Source organism: Rhinatrema bivittatum, unplaced genomic scaffold, assembly GCF_901001135.1.
Source record: "Rhinatrema bivittatum unplaced genomic scaffold, aRhiBiv1.1, whole genome shotgun sequence".
Classification (NCBI taxonomy): domain Eukaryota; kingdom Metazoa; phylum Chordata; class Amphibia; order Gymnophiona; family Rhinatrematidae; genus Rhinatrema; species Rhinatrema bivittatum.
Window position 1 is genome coordinate 41,358 of NW_021821483.1, and position 21,098 is coordinate 62,455.

Sequence of the window (21,098 nt, forward strand, 5' to 3'; positions counted from 1 at the left end):
CAGAGGAAAGAGCTGGGATGTAAATATTACAGAAATTAGGTGGAGGCCGGAGGAGCCCGTCCCTTGGAATGGGAGCCCAGAGGGACTCTGAAGGGGGTCAGCCCTGAACCCTTCCAACTCCGTGACAGAAAGGCAAGTGGAGCTCCTTCAGGTTCTCACATCTAGTGGAAGTGAAAGGTTTATACTCAGATATATCACTCTGCTGAGAGGCTCTCTGCAGGACATTTAAAAAACCTCCATGCAGAATACTTAATGAAACGTGACTCACCAGATCAACTGCACTGGGGTTTTACATTTTTCTCTTCAATAAAGTGAATCATGAACCTTACACTACAAAATGCTAACACTCACTGTGCTGTCACACCCATTACTGTCTTACCCAAGTGTGTTACAGTATCTGTGCTGTCACGCCCATTACTGTCTTACCCAAGTGTGTTACAGTATCTGTGCTGTCACGCCCATTACTTTCTTACCCGAATGTGTTACAGTATCTGTGCTGTCACAGCCATTACTGTCTTACCCAAGTGTGTTACAGTATCTGTGCTGTCACACCCATTACTGTCTTACCCGAATGTGTTACAGTATCTGTGCTGTCACACCCATTACTGTCTTACCCGAATGTGTTACAGTATCTGTGCTGTCACACCCATTACTGTCTTACCCGAATGTGTTACAGTATCTGTGCTGTCACACCCATTACTGTCTTACCCGAGTGTGTTACAGTATCTGTGCTGTCACACCCATTACTGTCTTACCTGAGTGCATTATCTGCCCCAGCCATTAGATAGTAGAAGACATTAAAGGTGGCCTCTTTTTCAGGGTGTTTTGCTACTCTCAGCTTCTCCAACAGCACAGTCTGTTCAATAAAAGTAACAAGGAGGAATAAAAACATTTATTTAACAAAGAAAACATTTCTGTAACAGTACAGTGCTGTGTACACTAATGATGCTTTATAAGAAATAATTGTTCTGACTGTATAGCACTAGTAACCCCTCACTTGTATGGAAGCAGAACCAGAAGAAATGATTCACCTGTATAGAGGCAGAGGCAACCTGTCCTGCCTGGTCAAAGTCCAATGAGATGATCTGAGAGACGCGGGAGGCATTGCCATTCATACTTGTCATGCTGTTTCCAAAAGCCTCCATGATAGTGTACACAGCCTGCCACTTCTCCACTGTAAAGTAAATGGGATCTGTATGAAACTGATCTCAGCTTCCCCGGAGTATCCCTCACAGAGGTACAGGTGTGCGAGACGGATCCCTGCTCCCCGGAGTATCCCTCACAGAGGTACAGGTGTGCGAGACGCATCCCTGCTCCCCGGAGTATCCCTCACAGAGGTACAGGTGTGCGAGACGCATCCCTGCTCCCCGGAGTATCCCTCACAGAGGTACAGGTGTGCGAGACGCATCCCTGCTCCCCGGAGTATCCCTCACAGAGGTACAGGTGTGCGAGACGCATCCCTGCTCCCCGGAGTATCCCTCACAGAGGTACAGGTGTGCGAGACGGATCCCTGCTCCCCGGAGTATCCCTCACAGAGGTACAGGTGTGCGAGACGCATCCCTGCTCCCCGGAGTATCCCTCACAGAGGTACAGGTGTGCGAGACGGATCCCTGCTCCCCGGAGTATCCCTCACAGAGGTACAGGTGTGCGAGACGGATCCCTGCTCCCTGGAGTATCCCTCACAGAGGTACAGGTGTGCGAGATGGATCCCTGCTCCCTGCTGCAGGTCGTGTGTGAAGGACACAGGTCAACACATACAGCAGGGATCTGGTAAGTACATATCTGGCCTTGCAAGCATTTCTAGGTCTTTGCACATTAGCATGAGAACATGAGAGATAGAGAGGGAGGAAGAGACAGCGAGAGAGAACATGAGCATAAAAATAAGAGAGAGTAAGAGGGGTACCCGAGCACAAGATCACCTGGTACCCGTTTACCTGAGAAGACTTTGGCTGTATTGCCAGAAACGGTGGCCAGGTACTGGATCAGGTGCTGACTGCTCGTGGTTTTCCCACTCCCGCTGCTTCCCAGCAGCACAATGGACTGGTCCTGCCGTGTCATCAGCATATTTCGGTAAGCGGCCTGTGCCACGGCGTATATGTGGGGTGAGGTGTCCTCCCTGCGGCAGCTCTTAAACATATGCATGACCTGCAGAAGAGAAACACGGAACAGTAACCCAAGGAGCCGTGCAGGAGAGCTTCCAACCTGTGTTATTTGTAACATCTGTTAAACTCAGGGCGATGGAAGTCCATGACTAGAACTGAAGCATCAGCAGCCACAGCCAACATAATGGAGGCCGACGCAACGCAGTGCGCTCAGCCCGGCGCATAACTTGATGCACGGTTGGAGGCGCATTTTGGAGGCGCAACAACAACAACTCCCGATGCAATAATAGGATTTGCGCATCCAAAACGCGTGCCCAAACCAGCAAGCAGCTAACAGCGCTCATCACATGCAAATGCCATGTTGATGAGGCTAATAGCGATTAGCCCCAGATGCGCACGTTTTTACCCGCAAACATTAATGCCAGCCCAGGTACTGGCATTCAAGTGTTGATGTGCCCCAAGCCATCAACAAAAATAAAAATCAGAAAATATTGCTTTTCTCTGGTTCCTCCAACTTAATATTGTCATGACACCAAGTAGGAGAAACCACAGAAAGCGGCAACATGAAAAAAAAAATGGCGGTCAGGTTAGGAAAACGGACTCTCAATGTACCAGCATCCGTTTTCCTAACCCATGGCTGTGCACGCAGCCACCTCTCCTGGGCACCCGATGCAGAGGACGCGCTGGGGACGCACAGTTGATCCCTAGAGCGGCACCTCATTACCATACTGCACCCACGAGAGGTGGGCGGGCACGTGTTAGGAAAAAAACCGGGCACCGGAAACGGGAGGCGACCGGAGAGAATACCGAGCAGCATCGTCGCCGGGAACCATCGTCCGCATCCCCCAATCCCCTCCCCTCCCATGCACATTTGTCTTGTCGTCACTTAATGGATCGCTCTGGCAGCGCAGAGTTTGAACTAAAGAGAAAGAGTTTGAATCGCTCTGGCAGCGTTGAGTTTGAACTAAAGAGAGTGAGAGAGAGAGAGAGAGAGAGAGACAGTCGGAGAGCAAGAGATCAAACGCAGCAAGCGGTGACAATGTCCGGCAGACGGACTCCCTTAGCGTGGAGCCTGGCACCCACCTTCTCAGAGTACACGGAGGGAGAGCTGAGCGGGTTCAGGATGACCGTGGAGGGCCCGGCGTACGTGTGGATCAGGTTTCCGCCGTAGCGCTGCCGTAGGCTGTGAAGGACGCTGGACTCATTGAGATAGACGAGCGACGTCAGGTCTTCCACTCGGTCACAGCACTGGGGATTCGCCTGAGGGGGAAAAGCAGAAAGCTCTCTTCAGGCAGAGATCTCGCCTCGGCGCGTCCCCGGCAGCGGCAGCGCGGTGAGAGAATCTAACACGGCGGCCTTCGGTGGGGGAAAAGGGGATTCGTCTACATCCAGAACCGACCCATCTCCTTCTGAGTCTCCGCACAGCACGTGTGTACGTGTGTGTGTGTGTGTGAAATTTTGCACTGGGGGGGGGGGGCCCTGCATGTCTCTGCCTGATGCCGGAGCAAATAACTCGTAGATCTGACAGTTTTTATAAACCTGCGTGAGAGTCTTAGAAATTCACCAAGTTACGAGGAAGCGTCAGTTGTCTTTTGCTTTAAATTTACCTTCTTTTGCCCGGTCTATAGTTAAAGATTATCTGTGCAAACTTCATTTGGGTTTACAGAATTAATCAAGCCTGGACTCTCTACGGAGCTGCGTCAGTCTAAACGGTCCTGTAGCTCACTGCTGGGTGCCGGACCCTGCCAGAACAGGGAATTTTTAAAGCTCAAGTCAGAGCTGAGATTAGGAGCTGTCGGGGAGAGAGGCCGGCTGGGGAGACTGGAGGGAGAGGGGAAAAAGGTAACAGCAGGGGGTGCAGCATGGCAGGATGGTGCTTGGGGCATAGCCTGTGCCCCTGCCGGGGGGGGGGGGGGGGAGGTTGTGTGGCACGGCCCAGTGTGGCATTGCCGATCTCCTGATTCAGAGAGAGAACACGCACAGAGCAGGCTCACAGACCCCCAAGTCAAATGTCAAATATCTGTTTCAAGTCAATTTTTTTAAAAGTCTGTGTGGTGGATACAGTAAAAAGGGGTCTGAATGTAATTAGATCACTGCCCATGTCACCTCCTGTGGTGACATGGGCAGTGACAGAGTCTAACTGAGGATCTGAATTCCTGCAGGAGAAACCAATAAAGGGAAGAGCAAAGGAAGGAGAGAGAGAGAGAGAGGAAGAGGAGGGAGGGAGAGGCAGGGGAGGGAAGCTTAAGCAGGCAACAGTTCCAGCCCCCTGGGTATGGGATTTGAAAGGGAGAGGTTACATCTTCACACCTTCTCCACATCGTCCTCGTCCACCTCCAGAACAGTCCCATCATGCTCCAGGTGGATCTGCACTTTCTCCTCTGGCACACTGCCACTCTCCACCTTCAACTTGCTGGCTAGGAGAGAGAAAAAGCAAAGCTCAGCACCAGAAAATCCAGCAGAGAGAAGCAAATGGCAACAGCAGCAAATCAGAACATAAGAACATGCCATGCTGGGTCAGACCGAGGGTCCATCAAGCCCAGCATCCTGTTTCCAACAGTGGCCAATCCAGGCCATAAGAACCTGGCAACCACCCAAACATTAAACAGATCCGAAGCTACTGATGCCAGCAATAGCAGTGACTAATCCATAAGTCAACTTTATTAATAGCAGTTAACTGACTTTTCCTTCAGGAACTTATCCAAACCTTTTTTAAACGCAGCTACACTAACTGAACTAACCACATCCTCTGGCAAAGAAATCCAGTGCTTAATTGTGTGTTCAGTGAAAAATAATTCTCTGATTTGTTTTAAATGTGCAACTTGCTAACTTCAAGGGTGTCCCCTAGTCCTTGTATTAACTGAAAGAGTTGCAGACTCCAGTAGGAGGAGCTACAGAGAGGCCAATGGGAACTGCAACTAATCAAAGATCAGGAAGCACAAAGGCTACCGGTAGTAGGAAGAGAGCTGCACTCACAACTGAAGCTTTTTTATCAGCCAGCCTTATCATTTTAGGATATGAATTTTTTTTTTAGCAATTTCTTCAGGGGCCTATATTTAAGGTAGGACAAATTTGCACCAAACAGAGCAAAAACAGAGTGTTTTGTATCTCTCAATAACCTGCTTTTGCTTCAGCTGCTTTAATCTCTGGCTCATGGGTTTGAACCCCATGTTGGTTGAGAAAGATGTACAGCTTGCACAAAACAGCAGCAAAAATCAGAGGTTCTGCCTCTGACATAAAACTGGCGGTAGACAAAATCTTGCACGAAAAAAACAAAACTGTGCTCATTAATTAAAAGGGCAAACCGCAGGGTGAGACTCTTCCCCTGTGCATGGCCGCTTGCTTCTTCAGCCCAGCCCTGAGCACGCGCCGCTGCTCCTGAGCAGGCTTGCCAGCTGCTATAGCCTGGCCCCGAGCGGGCACGCGCCCTCCTGAAACCTGGCACTGGGTGTATGCACCACGCCTCGGAAGCTGTGCTGCTCTACTGCAGGGCATCCACCGAGAGAGAGAGAGAGAGAGAGAGAGAGAGAGAGAGAGAAAGAGAAAGAGAGAGAAAGAAAGAGAGAGAGAGAGAGAAAGAGAGAGAGAGAAAGAAAGAGAAAGAGAGAGAGAGAGAGAAAGAGAGAGAGAGCAGACCTATGGGATGTTGGCCTCTCACACATCTGCCCGGCAGGAGGAGCATTCAGTGACGGTTTACAGAGGGAGGAGAGGGCTGGAGATGCCCACCCTAGGGCTGATAAAACGTGCTGAAATGTACTGTGTTTATTCTATTCGCGGAGGTATTTTGATATTCCCTTCTGTCTTTCCTTCTTCTTTTTAAATTTGTGGTTACAAGGGCAATAAATAAATTTACTTAAGATGTTCTCTTGTTATGTATAAGATTTCTTACCCCGCCCTTCCGGGTTTCAGGACACTCATGCTCATTGGTTCTTACAGAATGCTTTTTGCTCTTATATTTTTTGATTACATTTAGATACGTTTTACTCACCTTATCGCACTAGTGCCCAAGATGAGGTACAACAGAACGTATCAATACATTGTAAACAAGCAAATTAATCATAGTTTCAAAAAAAACAAGCAAAAAAAAAACAAAACAACAGAAATTAGCTTAAAGCGATACACATTATAAAATCAAAAACAGTCAATCACAGTGCCACTGATGGGCGCAGCTTCTAGAGAGACTCGGGCCGCAAGACTCACCCAGGGTCGAGGAAGCAGCAGCGGGAAGAGACGGTGCCCTCTCCAAACCCCCCCCCCCCCCCTCACTCAGCTTAAGAGCTGTACTGGAGAAACCCAGATCAGGCCGTCAAGCCTCGCACGCTGCACAGTCTGCGGGGGCTACACGACACCGGGCCTGGTACCAAGCACAGCTCCCTCAGACCCCGCTGCGCCCGACGCACTAAAATGGTTTTCCCAGTTTGTGTCTCCGGGACAATGCGGGGTTACGCGGGCCTCTGTCAGACAACACTGTCAGCACGGGGGGGGGGGGGGGGCTGCTGAGACTTCTTTCGCTTCCGAGAACAAGTGGATTGGCAGAGCCAAGCTGTGGTGAGAGCACCAAGCGGCAAACGCCCTCCACCACGCTGCCTGCTGCTCAGCGTGAAGAGCTTGGGGGGGGGGGGGGGTGTCATTACCTAGAGAGAACCCGTCCTTATGGACCAGCCAGACCTTGTCAGCTTCGTACCACCTCTGCTCAGCTGCGATCTGCTCCTCGGTCTTCGCCTGGAGGGGGTCAGAGAGGACACGGGTCAGCAGAGAGCCATCCACAGAAGCCAGAAAGAAGCAAACCAAAAAGCAAGGCCGGCAAGAAACGAGGCACGAGCATGCGGTCTGGGAGGAGGGGGGTGAACCCCTCTCATATACGGTAAGTAACATAGAGTGATGGCGTAGAAAGAGCAACCACGGCTCCTCCGGTCTGCCCAGCAAGGTTGCAACAGAAAAGAGCTGGAATCAACCTCAAGCTCTCCAATTTACTGCCGGTGCGCTTACGTGCTTCACCCCCCCCCCCCCCTCCTTCTGCATACTGGGCTTGATGGCCCCTTGGTCTGACCCCGTACGGCATTGCCTTAGGTTCTTATTCTGGGCTTCATGGTCCCTCCTCTTACTTTCCAGGGCTATTTTGACCCCTCTCTCTCTTTCTCTCTTTACAGTCTGCCTGCTTTCAACGTCTCTGTTAGAGGCTGTGAGTTTCCTCCGCCGGACGTCCCTCATCCGGCAGCCGAGGGTAAAGTCATTCATCAGCCCTCAGGAGCTGGGAGCAGGATGCACCTTCCTTGTACTCTGTGCTCAGGCAGTGGAAAAGCCCTCTGGCTCTGCTCTTTGATCTATTTCCAGCCCCATCTCAACTAAAGTCAAGGAAAACAGCAAAGTCCAGGCCAGCCAAATAATCTCTACCCGACATGCAGGGCTTAGATGAACTTAAAACTGTCACCAACCAACCAGACACATGAGCAATGGCGGGGCAGGCCTGCTGGGTCCCATCACTGCTTCCACAGCTCCCTCCCTCCCTTTATTTTTAAACAAACGGTGCACGATGACCCCTCTTGCATGTGCAGATTTCAACATCAGTAACTGGATGTGAGCATTTCAGGGCATTTAAAGTGTGGGCCTGCAGGGACAACATTGTGGACATTGGGCTTTGATGACATTGGCCAGAAATGTGATTTGTACAAGCTCCTGTGGGCAGCTCTCTCTCCACCAGCAAGTCACCTACAGGCCAATACAGTACAGTGCGCTCCGGCGGAGCGCACTGTTAACCCGCGGTTGGATGCGCGTTTTGGACGCGCTAGCTTTACCCCTTATTCAGTAAGGGGTAATAGCGCGCCGAAAACGAGCGTCCAACCCCCCCAAAACTAATAGCGCCCGCAACATACAAATGCATGTTGATGGCCCTATTAGTCATTCCCCGCGCGATACAGTAAGTAAAATGTGCAGCCAAGCCGCACATTTTGCTTTCAGAAATTAGCACCTACCCAAATGTAGGCGTTAATTTCTGCCGGCGCCGGGGAAGTGCACAGAAAAGCCGTAAAAACGGCTTTTCTGTGCACCCTCTGACTTAATATCATGGTGATATTAAGTCAGAGGTCCCGAAGAGTAAAAAAAAAAGTAAAAATTAAAAAAAAAAATAAAATTAAAAATCGGCCTGCGGCCTGGAAGGCGGATGCTCAATTATGTGGCTGTCAGCGGGTTTGACAGATGCTGGCAAAATTAAGCATCAGCTGTCAAACCCGCTGACAGCCGCCGCTCCTTTTACCGCGAGCCCTAATTTGCATAGGCCACCCTCCTGAATCGCGCGCCCAGGAGAGTGGCCAGTGCGCGCGCTGGGAGAGCGGGCGCTCGCCAGCTCTCCCGCGCGTTTTTCTGAATCGGCCTGAAAGTAATCAAAGACATCACCTTACAGCCCACAGAGCACACTGCTGAACACAAGACAATGCTCACACAATCCCCACCTTACAACCGCACACAGCACACGCCCAGACCCTCCAAGCCAGCAGGAGGCTTCAGGCATCTCAGGCCCTGCATGTCAGAGAATCTGTGACCTCAGCAGATCTTCCCCTACTCCCATCTCTCGCGCTGACCTTGGAGAAGTCACTTAACCTCCACGTGTTTACACAGACTATAAGCTCTCTGGGGAAGGGGCATGGTGACTTACTCTGTGCAGCATTCTATACATGGAGGAGGCTAGGATAAGAATATTAGCATAACCCATTACGGCAACACTTCCGGGGAGTCCCAGTCTAGCTCAGCGAGCCCCCCCTCCCCGGAAGGTGCACAGACAGACAACGTGGATGCCAACCTGAGCTGGAGATGGAGCCGAAGCTGAGCTCACGGCAGCTGCACAGACTTCATCCGCCTGAGCCTAGCGGGGGAGGGCAGGAAAGAACGAAGACAGGAGGGGAAAGCAGAAACAGAGAGAAAGGAAGGGAGGAGGGCCAGATACAGAGAGGAAAGAACAACATTTAAAAGAGGTTTCTTTGCTCTGTCACTCAAGGTCAAATAGTGGAAATTAGAAAGGAAATCAATTAGGCAATGGGCAAAAAGAATGAAAGCTGGAGCAGGAGAAACCATGAAAGTCCCCCCCCTCCCCCACCCTCCAAGGGAGAAGCCTTGTTGGGCACGGAGGCCCCGATGCAATAAGCAGCACTGTGCACCGTTTTACCCACGGCTGGGTGCACATTTTACTTCCAATGCACACAAAACATGTGCCCAGCACCCTGGCATGGAAACCCCCTGCAGATGCGGGCATTGGTTAATATTACCTCCCACGCAGAGAGCTGTGCGGGCCTAACTCAGGTTTCCTGCAAACACATTATTTTTTTCCGTGTACTAAGCCTAGCCTTTGTGCACATTTTCTAGTTTGTGTGCTCTCATTTGTTGGAGTTTTTTTAAACTCCTGATACATTCGCATCTCATTTGCTTACTGCATTAATGATTTAAGAAAAAAAAAAAAAAAAGAGCTTGTGCGTTAAGAAACCGTGAATTTCAGTTCAGTTTTAATGGCCCTGAACTGATAAACCCACAGCACTCCACGGGAGCAAGGCCGCAGAGCCAGGGCTCCAGCTCTGAGAAGCTCATCTCAATGGGAGCTCCCGAGACAGCAGCACAAGATAGGGCTTTGTAGATTAAGCACCAGGGCCAGATGGATACCTAGAAACAACAGTATCAGATCACTCGTAGACACACTGCAGTGCAACACACCACCAGCCACACCACCAGCTCGGCTTCAAGAAGAGACTCTCGTACACCTCAGCACCCTCCATGATTTTAACACATTCCTCCGTAGACAAAACACTTATTTTTGGAGATAAATACAAACTAATAAAGCAACAATTCACTTAAAATGCAAACAAAGGCAGAGCTTACATCAAGTCTTTCATCCACTATAAAACATGCACAATTATGCCCAAGAAAAAGGCAGCAATGTAAGTGTGAAAGGATGTGAGTCAGATGTCAGGCAAGGGGAGGGGAGGGTAGGGTAGATGCTGGAGTCAGGCAGGACAGGGGGTATGGAGAAGCTTGAAAAGTCGTCTTACACGCCAGCATGACACCCGCGCACAGACCCCAGCCCAGGCACAGGCGAGGGGTGCGGACGGGATCACCCATGAGGAAGTGGACAGATCCAGAGGACAGTACAGTACCCTGGCTCTGTGCAGGGGAGGCCGCCACTGGTCCCAGCTATGACAGCAAAGCAATGAAGAGAAAACAAGCCAAAGGTGAGAAGGAGAACAGAAGCAGCATGAAGGAGGAGAAAACAGCAAGAGAGCTTACACTTGGAGCGGCAGAGCTGAGAACGTCTGCATCTTCTGGGTCCCTCCTGACTTTTGCTGCATTCTCGCAAACGTTCTGATGGGTTTGCAAGCATCTCCTGCTTAATTACTTCCAACTCCAAAGAAAGCCAAGCAAACCAGAGTGGCATCTGTGCTGTTCACCATCAGAAAACCCCAAGCTCATACCACTCAGCCACAGTCGGTGGGTGGAATACAAAGCATCTTGTGAGCCACCCATAATTCAAAGGGCAATGCACAAGCAGTATATGTGAGCAGTTTTGCTCCTAACCCAGACAAGCAAGAGGCAAACCCTGCAGTTCAATGATAAGGGCGTGAAAGATGGTGTATGATCTTATTCCAAAGCCTTGGAAGTTCTTTTATTCAGACTCAGCTGCTGTCACAGTAAAGCACTTTTTCCTACATTATGCTCTTCATTGAACAGATAGAGGATTTGCAACTTTTGGGGGAGCTGCCCGGCCAATTTGCCAATACAACTGCATCACCGCAAGCTAAAAAAAAAAAACTGTGCCACTGCCTCACTATCGGTAATGTTAACCAACAACTGCACACTACTGCCTGCCAATACTGTAGCACTACACACACACACACTACTTGCTTGCTTACAACAGAAGCAGCACAGAAGACACAGCTACAGTGCACAGAGCAGGGGATGCAGAAGCTGCAGTGCAGTGTGTGAAAGGCAACCAGAGAATCAGAGGTAATAAACAAACTGGCAAGTTACAGAGGCCGTGAAGATCTCCTCCAGCCTTATCTGTGCTTCATCCACCACAGTCGGCAGGGGGTCAGTACAGTAGCCTGAAGGTCAAATTACGATTAAAGGACCATCCTCAAGTGACCTAGAGCTTTTTACTCCCCGCACGAGCTCAGCATGGGCTAAATATCTGCAGTCAAGGAGCTGCTTAGCCGGATAAGTCATATCCGGTTAAGTTAGACCAGCTCTATGCTGATCTAACTTATCCAATTACTTAACCAGATAAGAATGAATATTGTAACTGGATAAGTAGTGCACCCACAAATTGGCTGGCTAAAAGATAACTGGATAAGTGACTTGTCCGGCTATCCAGCGTTAAATGCGCTTTTGGTATCGGGGCCCCTGGTCTCTTAATAAGATGCAGTTGCTTCAAGCTATCTGTGATGAAATGGTGCCATCCTGTGGCTGCTGGGAAGATTGCAGGTGTGGAGTTTTTTCCTCCTGATACTTTAGCTCTCAACTGTGATAGGTACTGCCCTTGCTGCCAGTATCCCAATAAGTTAAAGCAAAAGGTTTAGCAAAACTATCTTTTCCCCAGATAACTCAGTTGGTAGCCGAAGAATCTTTGCATTACTTTTTTTTTTAAGGCTTCAATGGGTTTCATTGAACCAATCTACAACTAATAAGAAGTCACACTATATGAGCTTTCCAGACCACAAATTCTCTCTCTGGATGATCCCTAAGATCCCAGTTTTCTCTAGAAAAATACATGGCTCCCAGAACTCTGTCTGCACTATGCTTCCAACCTACATCAGTATTTAAACTTGCAGTTTTTTCATTCCTGCCTGTCAGTCAGGGGGTGTAGTAACTGTGCTGATCACAATCAGAACCTCGGACAGTATCCCACAGATACATTTAATGAACAGATTTCGAGGAGTCTGCTCTAAAAATAAGGACTGTGGCCATAACTAAAGATGCCAAATGTGTACAAATGTAAGAAATAAATTGTTAGGCTAAAATAGAGCCCTAGAAATAAAACCATTAAAAAAAAGAAAGAGCAGAGCCCAGAAAGCCGCGATTCATTGACCAAACCCTCTGGCTCTGTAACACACCTGCTCCCTAGGCCCAGGCACGCTCTCTCCACTGATCAGGCCCGACACAGCTTCAGAAGATGATCTCCCCTTCAAAAATGCCAGAAAGGGAAAAGCAAAGTGAGAATGCTACAGAAAGGGAAGATGCTGCTTTTTTTTTCAAACCAAGAAACGCATCTTCAGCTCCTTAACGTCACACCGGGCAAGACAATCCTTTCACCTTGCCCCAACACAATTCTGGCATGCATTGTTACAGCACAACTTATTCTCTCACTGTCAGCCTGCAGGCAGCATGCATGTGCTGGACATCTGCTCAGCCAAATGGCTAGAAAGTTAATGATTTGCACGGGCCGGTGCAAATACACTGCAAAACTCAGAGCAGACAAACAACATCCTTGCTGCTGTCTGGTGCCTGCAGCTCCAGGAAACAGAGCCCGAGCTCCAGATTCCACTTTCACTGTGCAGAAGCTAAATGGGCCGAGTGTCCGGGGAAGGCTCAGTATTGTTGAGTGTACAGATGGGTTTCAGGCTACCTCAGAAGGGATTTTGGCTAAGTGTTTATCTTATTCATGGTTGTCTACCCACCAGACTGAGAAGTATGTAAAGCAAATCCCAGAGGGGAGAATAACCTCCCCATCTCCCCGTCGCTGACATCCCCACTCGCACACACACATTGCTGCAGGTTAGCGGCCATTTGACTACAAACTCGGTGAAGCTTTAAGTGCACACGATGTCACCCACTGATCTATGCAGGGTTACTCTTCTCGCCATGTACAGGGTGATGATTGATCCTTCACACGGGGAGGACCAAACCACATTTAAGGTCTCAGAAAAACCAGAGTCAGCAACCTGCGGGTTTCTGGGGAGATGCAGCCTGCGGGTACCCCCTGACCTGCAGTATCACTGGGTTATGCTTCCCGCTGCCTGTGCCCTAGAGGGGGGTGTTTGCAACCTCCAAACTCTGTTCCTAACACACTGTCAGAGAACGGGACAGCAGATAAGGGCTATTAAACTCATCCAGTCTTTCCTGGGGCAGTGCGAGAGCTCTCAGCTGATCGGCGCTCATCCCAGGCTTTGCTGGATTCGGTCACTGCTTTCGTCAGTCAGGTGTGTGCCTTTGTCAAGATGTCCTTGCGACTGGAGACACGCAGGGGCGCAGCTGTGTGTGGGGGGCTCCATTTCCTCATGCATTAGCCTAGGACCGTTTCCCCGTTAGTTCTGTGTCTGACTCTCCACACCAAGACAGAGCAAGCAGTGCACTGTGCCTAAATCCGAGATCCCATCCTACCACCCTGGAGATGAGAACCATAAAAGCTGAACCATTCTCATTCCAACCCCTCATCGCACCTCGCGGCTCTTCTCCCTCCACCCACGCCTGGCTCGCCCATGTACCATGCAAGCAGTTAACGGGCAATGCCACACGGTACAGCACCAGGGCAAGTTACTAGTGCCAGCTAGGAGTCTTGCCTTCAGGCGTGCAAGCATGCAGTGAAGCACACGGCGGTACCTGCCCTTCACCACCTCCCGTCTGCTCGGCATCCGCCTTTCCCTCGGGCGCAGGAGATGGCGGGCCCGGCATCTCCGGGGCTGGCCCCCGGGTCACAGGTTTCCCCGACTTCTTTTCAGGGGGTTTGAGTCGAGGTCTGTGTTCCTTGGTTCTCCCTCGTGACATGAGGCTTGCCAAGCCAACAGAGATCTCATCCCTGGCGTTCTCCTTCCGTGACAGGGTCGGCGGGGGTGAGGGAGAGAGGAGTCTCGAACGAGGTTTCGGTTCCGCTTTGGGGGCTCCCGTCTGCCCCGGAGGGGGGGCACTCTTGGGTGGCTCCTTCCCGCCACCTGCCTCATCCCCTGGTAAGACCTTCCTCACCATCTTCTTCATGGCTTTCACTACCTTCTTCTTCGTTACCACAGCAGTTTCAATACCGTCCTCAGCACCATTCAACTCAGCAGGAGCGCTCCCAGCGTCACCATTCGGCACCAGCTCAGGACTCTTTACCCTGACTGGGCTTCCAGGAGCTTCCAGACTGTTTGATGGCTCTGGGCTTTTCAGCACTTGTGCCCTGTCATTCACTGCTTCCCGGTTTTCTGACTACATTTATAAACACAGGAATACGTTAGAAAAGAGAGAAAAGCAAAATTTAAGGCGCAAACAAACCCAATGCAATGATACTTCCCGGCAGGAAGCATTCCCCCCAATCATTCACAGGGTGAAGCTGACAGCAGGGAATGAGGAGAGGTTTCTCCTAGGAATGAGAAATTTGCAGGAGGAAAGGGAATCGCAAAAAAGAGCTTGTCACCAGCTCCTGCCAAGTCCCAGGACCGCTGGGAGCTGTGCCCCTCCTGCATGACCCACTCAACCCGGACCTACAGACAGCCACCTCAGGGACGGCAGGTCCAGAGCTACCAATTCTACAACACATTGTAAAGGAAAGGATTTATAACTGGATTTCAGGGGAGTGAGAACTGAGTCCCAGAGTAAGAGGAAAAAAGACAGAAATGGAAATCACAAGCATTGCTCTGACTACCAGACCTCTCACCCCATCCACGTTTTATAAGTGAGCGTGAAACCTACTTGCATTTTTACCAAAGCACCTCACTCCTGCCCTGCAGCACCCCCCTAGTATTCTAGTACTGAGAATCTCATACACAACTTTGCCAATGCACCTCACTCCTGCTCTGCAGCACCCCCTGCTATTCCAGTACTGAGAACCTCACACACAGCTCTGCCCATGCACCTCACTCCTGCCCTGCAGCTCTCCCTGCTATTCCAGTACTGAGACCCCTCGCACAAGACTCTGCCAATGCACCTCACTCCTGCCCTGCAGCTCTCCCTGCTATTCCAGTACTGAGACCCTCACACACAGCTCTGCCCATGCACCTCACTCCTGCCCTGCAGCTCTCCCTGCTATTCCAGTACTGAGACCCCTCGCACAAGACTCTGCCAATGCACCTCACTCCTGCCCTGCAGCTCTCCCTGCTATTCCAGTACTGAGACCCCCCACACAAGACTCTGCCAATGCACCTCACTCCTGCCCTGCAGCTCTCCCTGCTATTCCAGTACCGAGACCCCTCACACAAGACTCTGCCAATGCACCTCACTCCTGCTCTTCCAGTATTGAGACCCTCACACACAGCTCTGCCCATGCACCTCACTCCTGCCGTGCAGCTCCCCCTGCTAATCCAGTACTGAGACCCTCACATACAGCTCTGCCAATGCAGCAGCCCCCGCTATTCTAGTTCTGACCCACACAGAGAGCTTTGCTAATGCACCTCACTCCTGCCCTGTAGCATCCTCCACTATTCTAGTACTGAGACCCACACACACAGCTCTGCCAATTCGCCTCACTCCTGCTCTGCAGCTCTCCCTGCTATTCCAGTACTGAGACCTTCACACACAGCTCTGCCCATGCACCACACTCCTGCCCTGCAGCACCCTGTTATTCCACTACTGAGACCCTTACACACAAACATATCTCTGCCACTGCACCTCATTCCTGCCCTGCAACACCTCCTGCCAATCCACACACAGCTCTGCCACTGCACCTCACTCCTGCCCTGCAGCACCCCCTGCTATTCCAGTACTGAGACACACACACACACACAAACATATCTCTGCCACTGCACCTCATTCCTGCCCTGCAGAGCTCATCATTCTGCAATTCATACTCCAATAGCCTTGAACTTTGGCTCTGCAGAAGCAGCTTTGGGATCATCTCTAGAGTACTTCTAATGTCAGAGAAAGCACACAGCAAGCATTAATCAGCTTCCAACCACATGCAAGCGAGAGTGCCCAGCAGATGCTCACTGTGTGCCAGCACTCAGAAACCGGACCAGAGTCCAATCTGTACCAGCAAACGTTAAGGGGAGGCAGCACTTCTGGAGTACTGCCCTCAGCCCACAGGCATCTACACTCACACACAAACACACATCCCCCAAGTACCCTTAGGGCTTCCTCTCTCATGCCACAACTGATCCCCTCTGGCTCACGTGTCTGTGGGCTTTTGGTCTTCAGTAAAGCCACACAATGCTGCTGCTTTCCAGTCCTGTAGCTTCCTGGATAAACTGACTGGGGATTACCAGAGAACAATATACAATGCTGCACAGCCCTTATTATTTTTTCTCTGATTTCATTGCAAACAAGCCCACCCTCAGGGCTGATTTTAAGATTTTGGCGCCATAGGCAGAGTGCCATGGCGGTGCCCCTATGAAGCTGTGCCAGCTCATGGCCCTAAGGCAAGCAGAAACAGGCTCTGTTTTGGGTCCCTAGGCAGGTGTCTATGCCCATCTTTGGTAAATACCAAGGTGGAGCTCCAAACATCACCCAGTTTACTCAGCTTCAACCCAAGGTCATCAGGGACAGGAGGTAGGAAGCCAGGCGTGGACCACAACCTCCTGGTGGCCCTTGCCTGATAATCTTTGTGCATTGAGAGGGAAGTCAGAGCAGCAACGAATGTGCAGGACCCCAGGGAGCAATGACAGAGCTTAGAAGGAAAGGTCATCTGGCCTCTTTGTTAATGCGCGCGCTTGACGGCGGAATCCAGGAGGAAGAAAAAAAAAAACTTACAGCTTCACTACCAGCAGAGCCGTTTTTTTTCTTAGACAGTGGCTTGTCTTCATCCTTAACCTAAAGATTACAAATAAAAGAGATGGAGGGAAATCACAAGTCATGCCAAGGTTTGAAAGGAAGCCCCAAGAGCCAGAGCTGCGGTGGGGGCAGGCGATGTGTGCGTGTGAGGGTTTCTAAGCCTTGCTCAGGACTGGGGATTATCATTGCATCGAGTCTCGGTAACGAGCAGGAGGGAAGGCAGCTTCTGCAGCCCGATGATGGAGCCCCAGGGGGACTCCCTGGTCTCTGCCAGCTCAGATCAGGATAGTGAGACAAGGGAAAGGCACGCGGCTTGCACTCCTCCTCCCGTAGGGGGGCACAGGAATCGCCTCGTGCTGCCAAGACCTGTCACTGGATAAATAAAGTCATCGGCAGCAGCTCTGCCTCTGGTGTCTGCTTCCCCCCCCCCCCCCCAGAGCATGCTGGGACATGCAGTCCTCCTGTCCCCACGTCCATCCGCTGCACAGCTGCATGCAGAACTACAGATCCCAGCAGGCTCTGGGGCAGAGACATGTCCTGGGTGTGCACTCAGAGTGACGTCAGAACAGCATGACGGGGTTGGGGGGAGGGATCGTTATGTTCATGCTGTGTCAGCAAGTAGATGGAAACATCATCGTGAAGCCGGGAAGGCGAGGTCATGGGCAGCTGAACTCTACGTTAGGGAGATTCATAACCTTTATGTTGAAGAAAGGCTGCATGAGTTGTACTGGAAGCCTATGAAAAAGCAGACATGGGAGAGGCAAAACTGCCTTCATCAGCCAGGGCAATAATCCTTATCTCCCGCCACCTGGCCAGAGTTTTAAGCTCTCTCTTGCATGGGAGCGTCGGTAGCCAGAGCACCGACACCGAGCCTTCCAGAGCGCTACCCCCTTAGTGGATGCTTCCTTGCCAATGCTTCAGGGTTTTAAGCATGCAGGTAATCCGGGGTACACCTGTGAGCTGTTAGCCACAGACGAGGCCATGCTTACAGACACAGGGTAATGAGGTGAGGGAAGGGGCACGGTTACTGGAGGGGTCAGGGAGAGTGCTGGAGAGGAGGGAAAGAGTCACACGCTGAATTAAATACTTCCAGGCAGTAAGCCACAAAACTCTCTCTTACCAACCCCCTTCCCCTGCATGCTTGCATTGGCTAAGCAAGTCATGCACTTGTGACTCACAGCCTCAGGTCTGCATCCTAATGAACTGATGGAGCCCCCGAAATAGCCACTGCTCCTCAAATCTCGGGTATGTCTGCCTCTCCGCGTGCAGCCCATCACATCCTGGGCACTGCTGCACAGCACAGACTGATTCGGAGAATCCACCCCAGCGGTGCCCCTTCCTCCTAGCACCCATCAGCCCCATCCATGCCCACGTGACCCTGGTATTAGACAAATTATAGGGCTATTTTCCATCCCTCTATCTTGTGATCCCCAAACTCTAGCGATGTCTCTCGGAGGCTGTGAGAGCACATCGCAGGTTCCCTTTTTGCCTTTCAGGTGATTATTTTTAGCAGATGCTGCTCTGCGCTGTGTAATAGGAGCATGCCAGTTATCTGATTGTGCCTCACAGACAGAGCTCAGACAGTACATGAAACAGCACTTCCCTTCTGTTCCCAGAATGCAAAGCGAGATGAGAATGCCATGGCGGGTCTGTCATGGGCCGGCGGGGGGAAGAGGAGAGGAACAGGAAGATGTGAAGGCGGGATGAGAAGGACCCACGTTCTTCCTAGGCTAAAGGCAGGCAGGCTGCATGAGACCGGGCCATGCGGCGGGGATGCTGGACACTGGGTAGGGCAGGCACTGTAAGGCACAGAGAAAAAAAAAAAAAAGGGGGAAAGCACAAAGGTTAAGAGGTCAAAGCATGTCATGAAGAACTCAATGAAAAGAGACCAGTTATTAAATCCAGGCACAAATCAGGGTCAGATTACGGGTCAAGCATGAGCCCCACACCAGGACACAGAAGCAGCAGCAGCCATGCCGGTGTGGAGTCTGCCAGGACTCAGCCCTGAGACACACGTCCAAAACACATTAGTAAATAGTATATGGGGTAAACGATTATCAATGAATGCACAGGCCCCGAGAAAGGCCAGCGTCTACACTCCAAGGCATCAGCAGGCTGGGGTATCTTTAATCAGGATGCGCCTTTACCTCAAAAGATTTCTGCTCCTACCGTCCCCGGAGCCCTCGTAGCTCACTCACCGAAGCAACCATCAAAAGCTTAGAGAAGGTCCTCGTCCTTCAGCAGCCACCCAGAACCTTACAATAAAACTCCGATCGCCGCTCGCTGGCCAGCACCTCCTGTTAACATGCAGCGCACGAGCCGGGTACGGGTATCAACCCCTTCCCTTACTTCTCGGTCTCTGCTCAGGTAGTCACACAGCCCCGTCAGTTATTGGCAGACCCAAGGACGAGCGCACGCTGCACGCTCACCGGGCACCCAGGGCGGGAAAGCATAACCAGAATGGACAACATTACCAGCAGACCTGCTCTCGTAACTGGACTGGACACGAACAGACTCGGCGACAGATAAAGAAGCAGCTCAGCGTTATCTCCAGTCCCTGACTTCCCCACCCCAGCAGCACAAAAATGTATCCACATGAAGCTCACAGAGGCTCCATTCAGTAAGAAAACTCCCCTCTCCCAGCAAATCAGCCCTGAGATGGAAACACTCCCAAAGAGCACATCAAGCATCCTTCCAAACTGTGCAGAGAGGACAAAAAGGCTCAGCCACTGGAAAGACCAGAGAAACACTGGGCCCATTCCCTGCCTACCTGAAGGTGGCTTAGATTGGTATCGGGGGAAAGGTGCGTTTATACGTCAGGATAAAAAAAAACCCAAAGCATCTAGCAGAGCTGCATGCCACAGGAGCCCGTCTCTTCCAACAGCGATGCCAGCCTTGTCCCTCTACCACCAACTCGCTATATTACTCCTCCCCCGAGCTCTGAAAAACAAGACCACCTCACCACTTATTCTAGACCACTGACGATGTGCGAAGCAATGTCAGGAGCTCTGCCAGAGCCGGGGCCTGACAGCTACGTAGCGGGGACCTGTCCTATGGCTAGAGAACCAACAACACTCACTGCGTCTCAGAGGGTCAAGCTGCCTCCGCCGCAGGGAATCCACGACTGACCAGAGGTGGTGCACACGTCTGGGGCTACAGTATCAACCAAATCCCCCCCCCCCCCAAGAGAGCCCAGAGCTGAGCAGAAAGACCGGGCGGGCAGGTGGCACACTTCTGCAGCAGGCAGCCAGAGAGAGAGGAAACCCAGGCTGGGCCTGCACTTCCTGTTTGCAGATGCTAAAAGCACTGCCCAGGATGCAGCGCAGCTATTTCACAGGTTACAGCATCGATCGACATTAACCGTCTCCTGGCTGCTCAGATATAACCAGATGCTCAGAGAACCGGGGGCTCGGTCCCTTGGATCGTCTCTCTCGCTCCCTTCCCTGGTGCCCAGGCTGGGTCACAGCAAAGCCACAGAAAGAGCGGCATTTTGCTGTGACCACTCCCGTGCTAGGACAGAGGGGTGGAGGGTAGGAGAGCACCTCCGTATGTTCAGCCACAGCTGCCCAACCCCTCCAAAAGACCGTTCGTTCAATGGGATGCACGACAGAAAACAGGAAAAAAAGTCTGAAACCTCACCCCAAGGACTTGCAAACACAAGATGTGGGGTTAGGAGCTGGAAACCACCCCCTCTGGTCACTGCACACAGGAAGGCAGCACGCCTCCGACCCCCACGGACAGCGTGGAGCGCCTCAGTCCAGTACCAGAGGCGGGCGGCCTTACTCCGAAAGAACTTTTGCCCGATGCCCATTGCACGGGGTTAAGTATCTTAAGAAACCGCTGCTTAAAATCCAAGCAGTTCTGAAACAAAAGGTGCTAAAGCCAAGAGCCCCCAGGACCAGGTCTGCTAAATTCCTACAAGCACTCTTCAAACCTTCTCTGAGCCCACCACACCTGACCCAAACCCCGGCATCAGAACCGGAGCCCTCTACGGCAGAACCACCCCCCCCCCCCCGGGCCCCACGCTGGTGAAAGAATGGGCAGCCGGCAGGGGCAGCAGTGCCAGGGAAATTCCTGGGTCCGAGCCGTGTGCCAGAACAGGAGGGCAGGTCTGCGAAGCCCAAACCAAACCACCAAAACCATGGCAGGAAGCACCCTACAGCCATTCATCAACTCTTCATTCAACGATAAAGTCTGCGTGAACACTGAGGATTCGGTTTGGGCAAAGTGGCCCAGAACAGAGGAGAGAAAATCCTCTGGTGTGCTTTCTGCTGCTATAAATAGTTCCAGGTCCTGGATATGACTAGCTCACATTGAACAAAGAACTCAAGGAGCAGGAAA

At 51.4% G+C, this 21,098-nt stretch overlaps 1 protein-coding gene across 1 annotated transcript in view; it reads right to left on the bottom strand.

Annotated features, from left to right (window-relative positions):
* Positions 1-18,924, bottom strand: part of LOC115082688 (unconventional myosin-XVIIIa-like) — a gene marked incomplete at its 3' end in the record, with an annotated part of 54,169 nt that extends 35,245 nt beyond the window's left edge. The window contains exons 1-13 of the mRNA XM_029586882.1: positions 18,905-18,924; positions 18,361-18,556; positions 16,737-16,796; positions 13,680-14,261; positions 12,194-12,262; positions 10,241-10,277; positions 8,899-8,960; positions 6,737-6,824; positions 4,413-4,519; positions 3,186-3,362; positions 1,935-2,145; positions 1,032-1,174; positions 756-856 (exon numbers count right to left, since the gene is read on the bottom strand). Coding sequence (XP_029442742.1) covers positions 756-856; positions 1,032-1,174; positions 1,935-2,145; positions 3,186-3,362; positions 4,413-4,519; positions 6,737-6,824; positions 8,899-8,960; positions 10,241-10,277; positions 12,194-12,262; positions 13,680-14,261; positions 16,737-16,796; positions 18,361-18,399 — 1,676 coding nt within the window. The remainder of the gene's footprint in view (positions 1-755; positions 857-1,031; positions 1,175-1,934; positions 2,146-3,185; positions 3,363-4,412; positions 4,520-6,736; positions 6,825-8,898; positions 8,961-10,240; positions 10,278-12,193; positions 12,263-13,679; positions 14,262-16,736; positions 16,797-18,360; positions 18,557-18,904) is intronic.
* Positions 18,925-21,098: the final 2,174 nt, after the last annotated feature.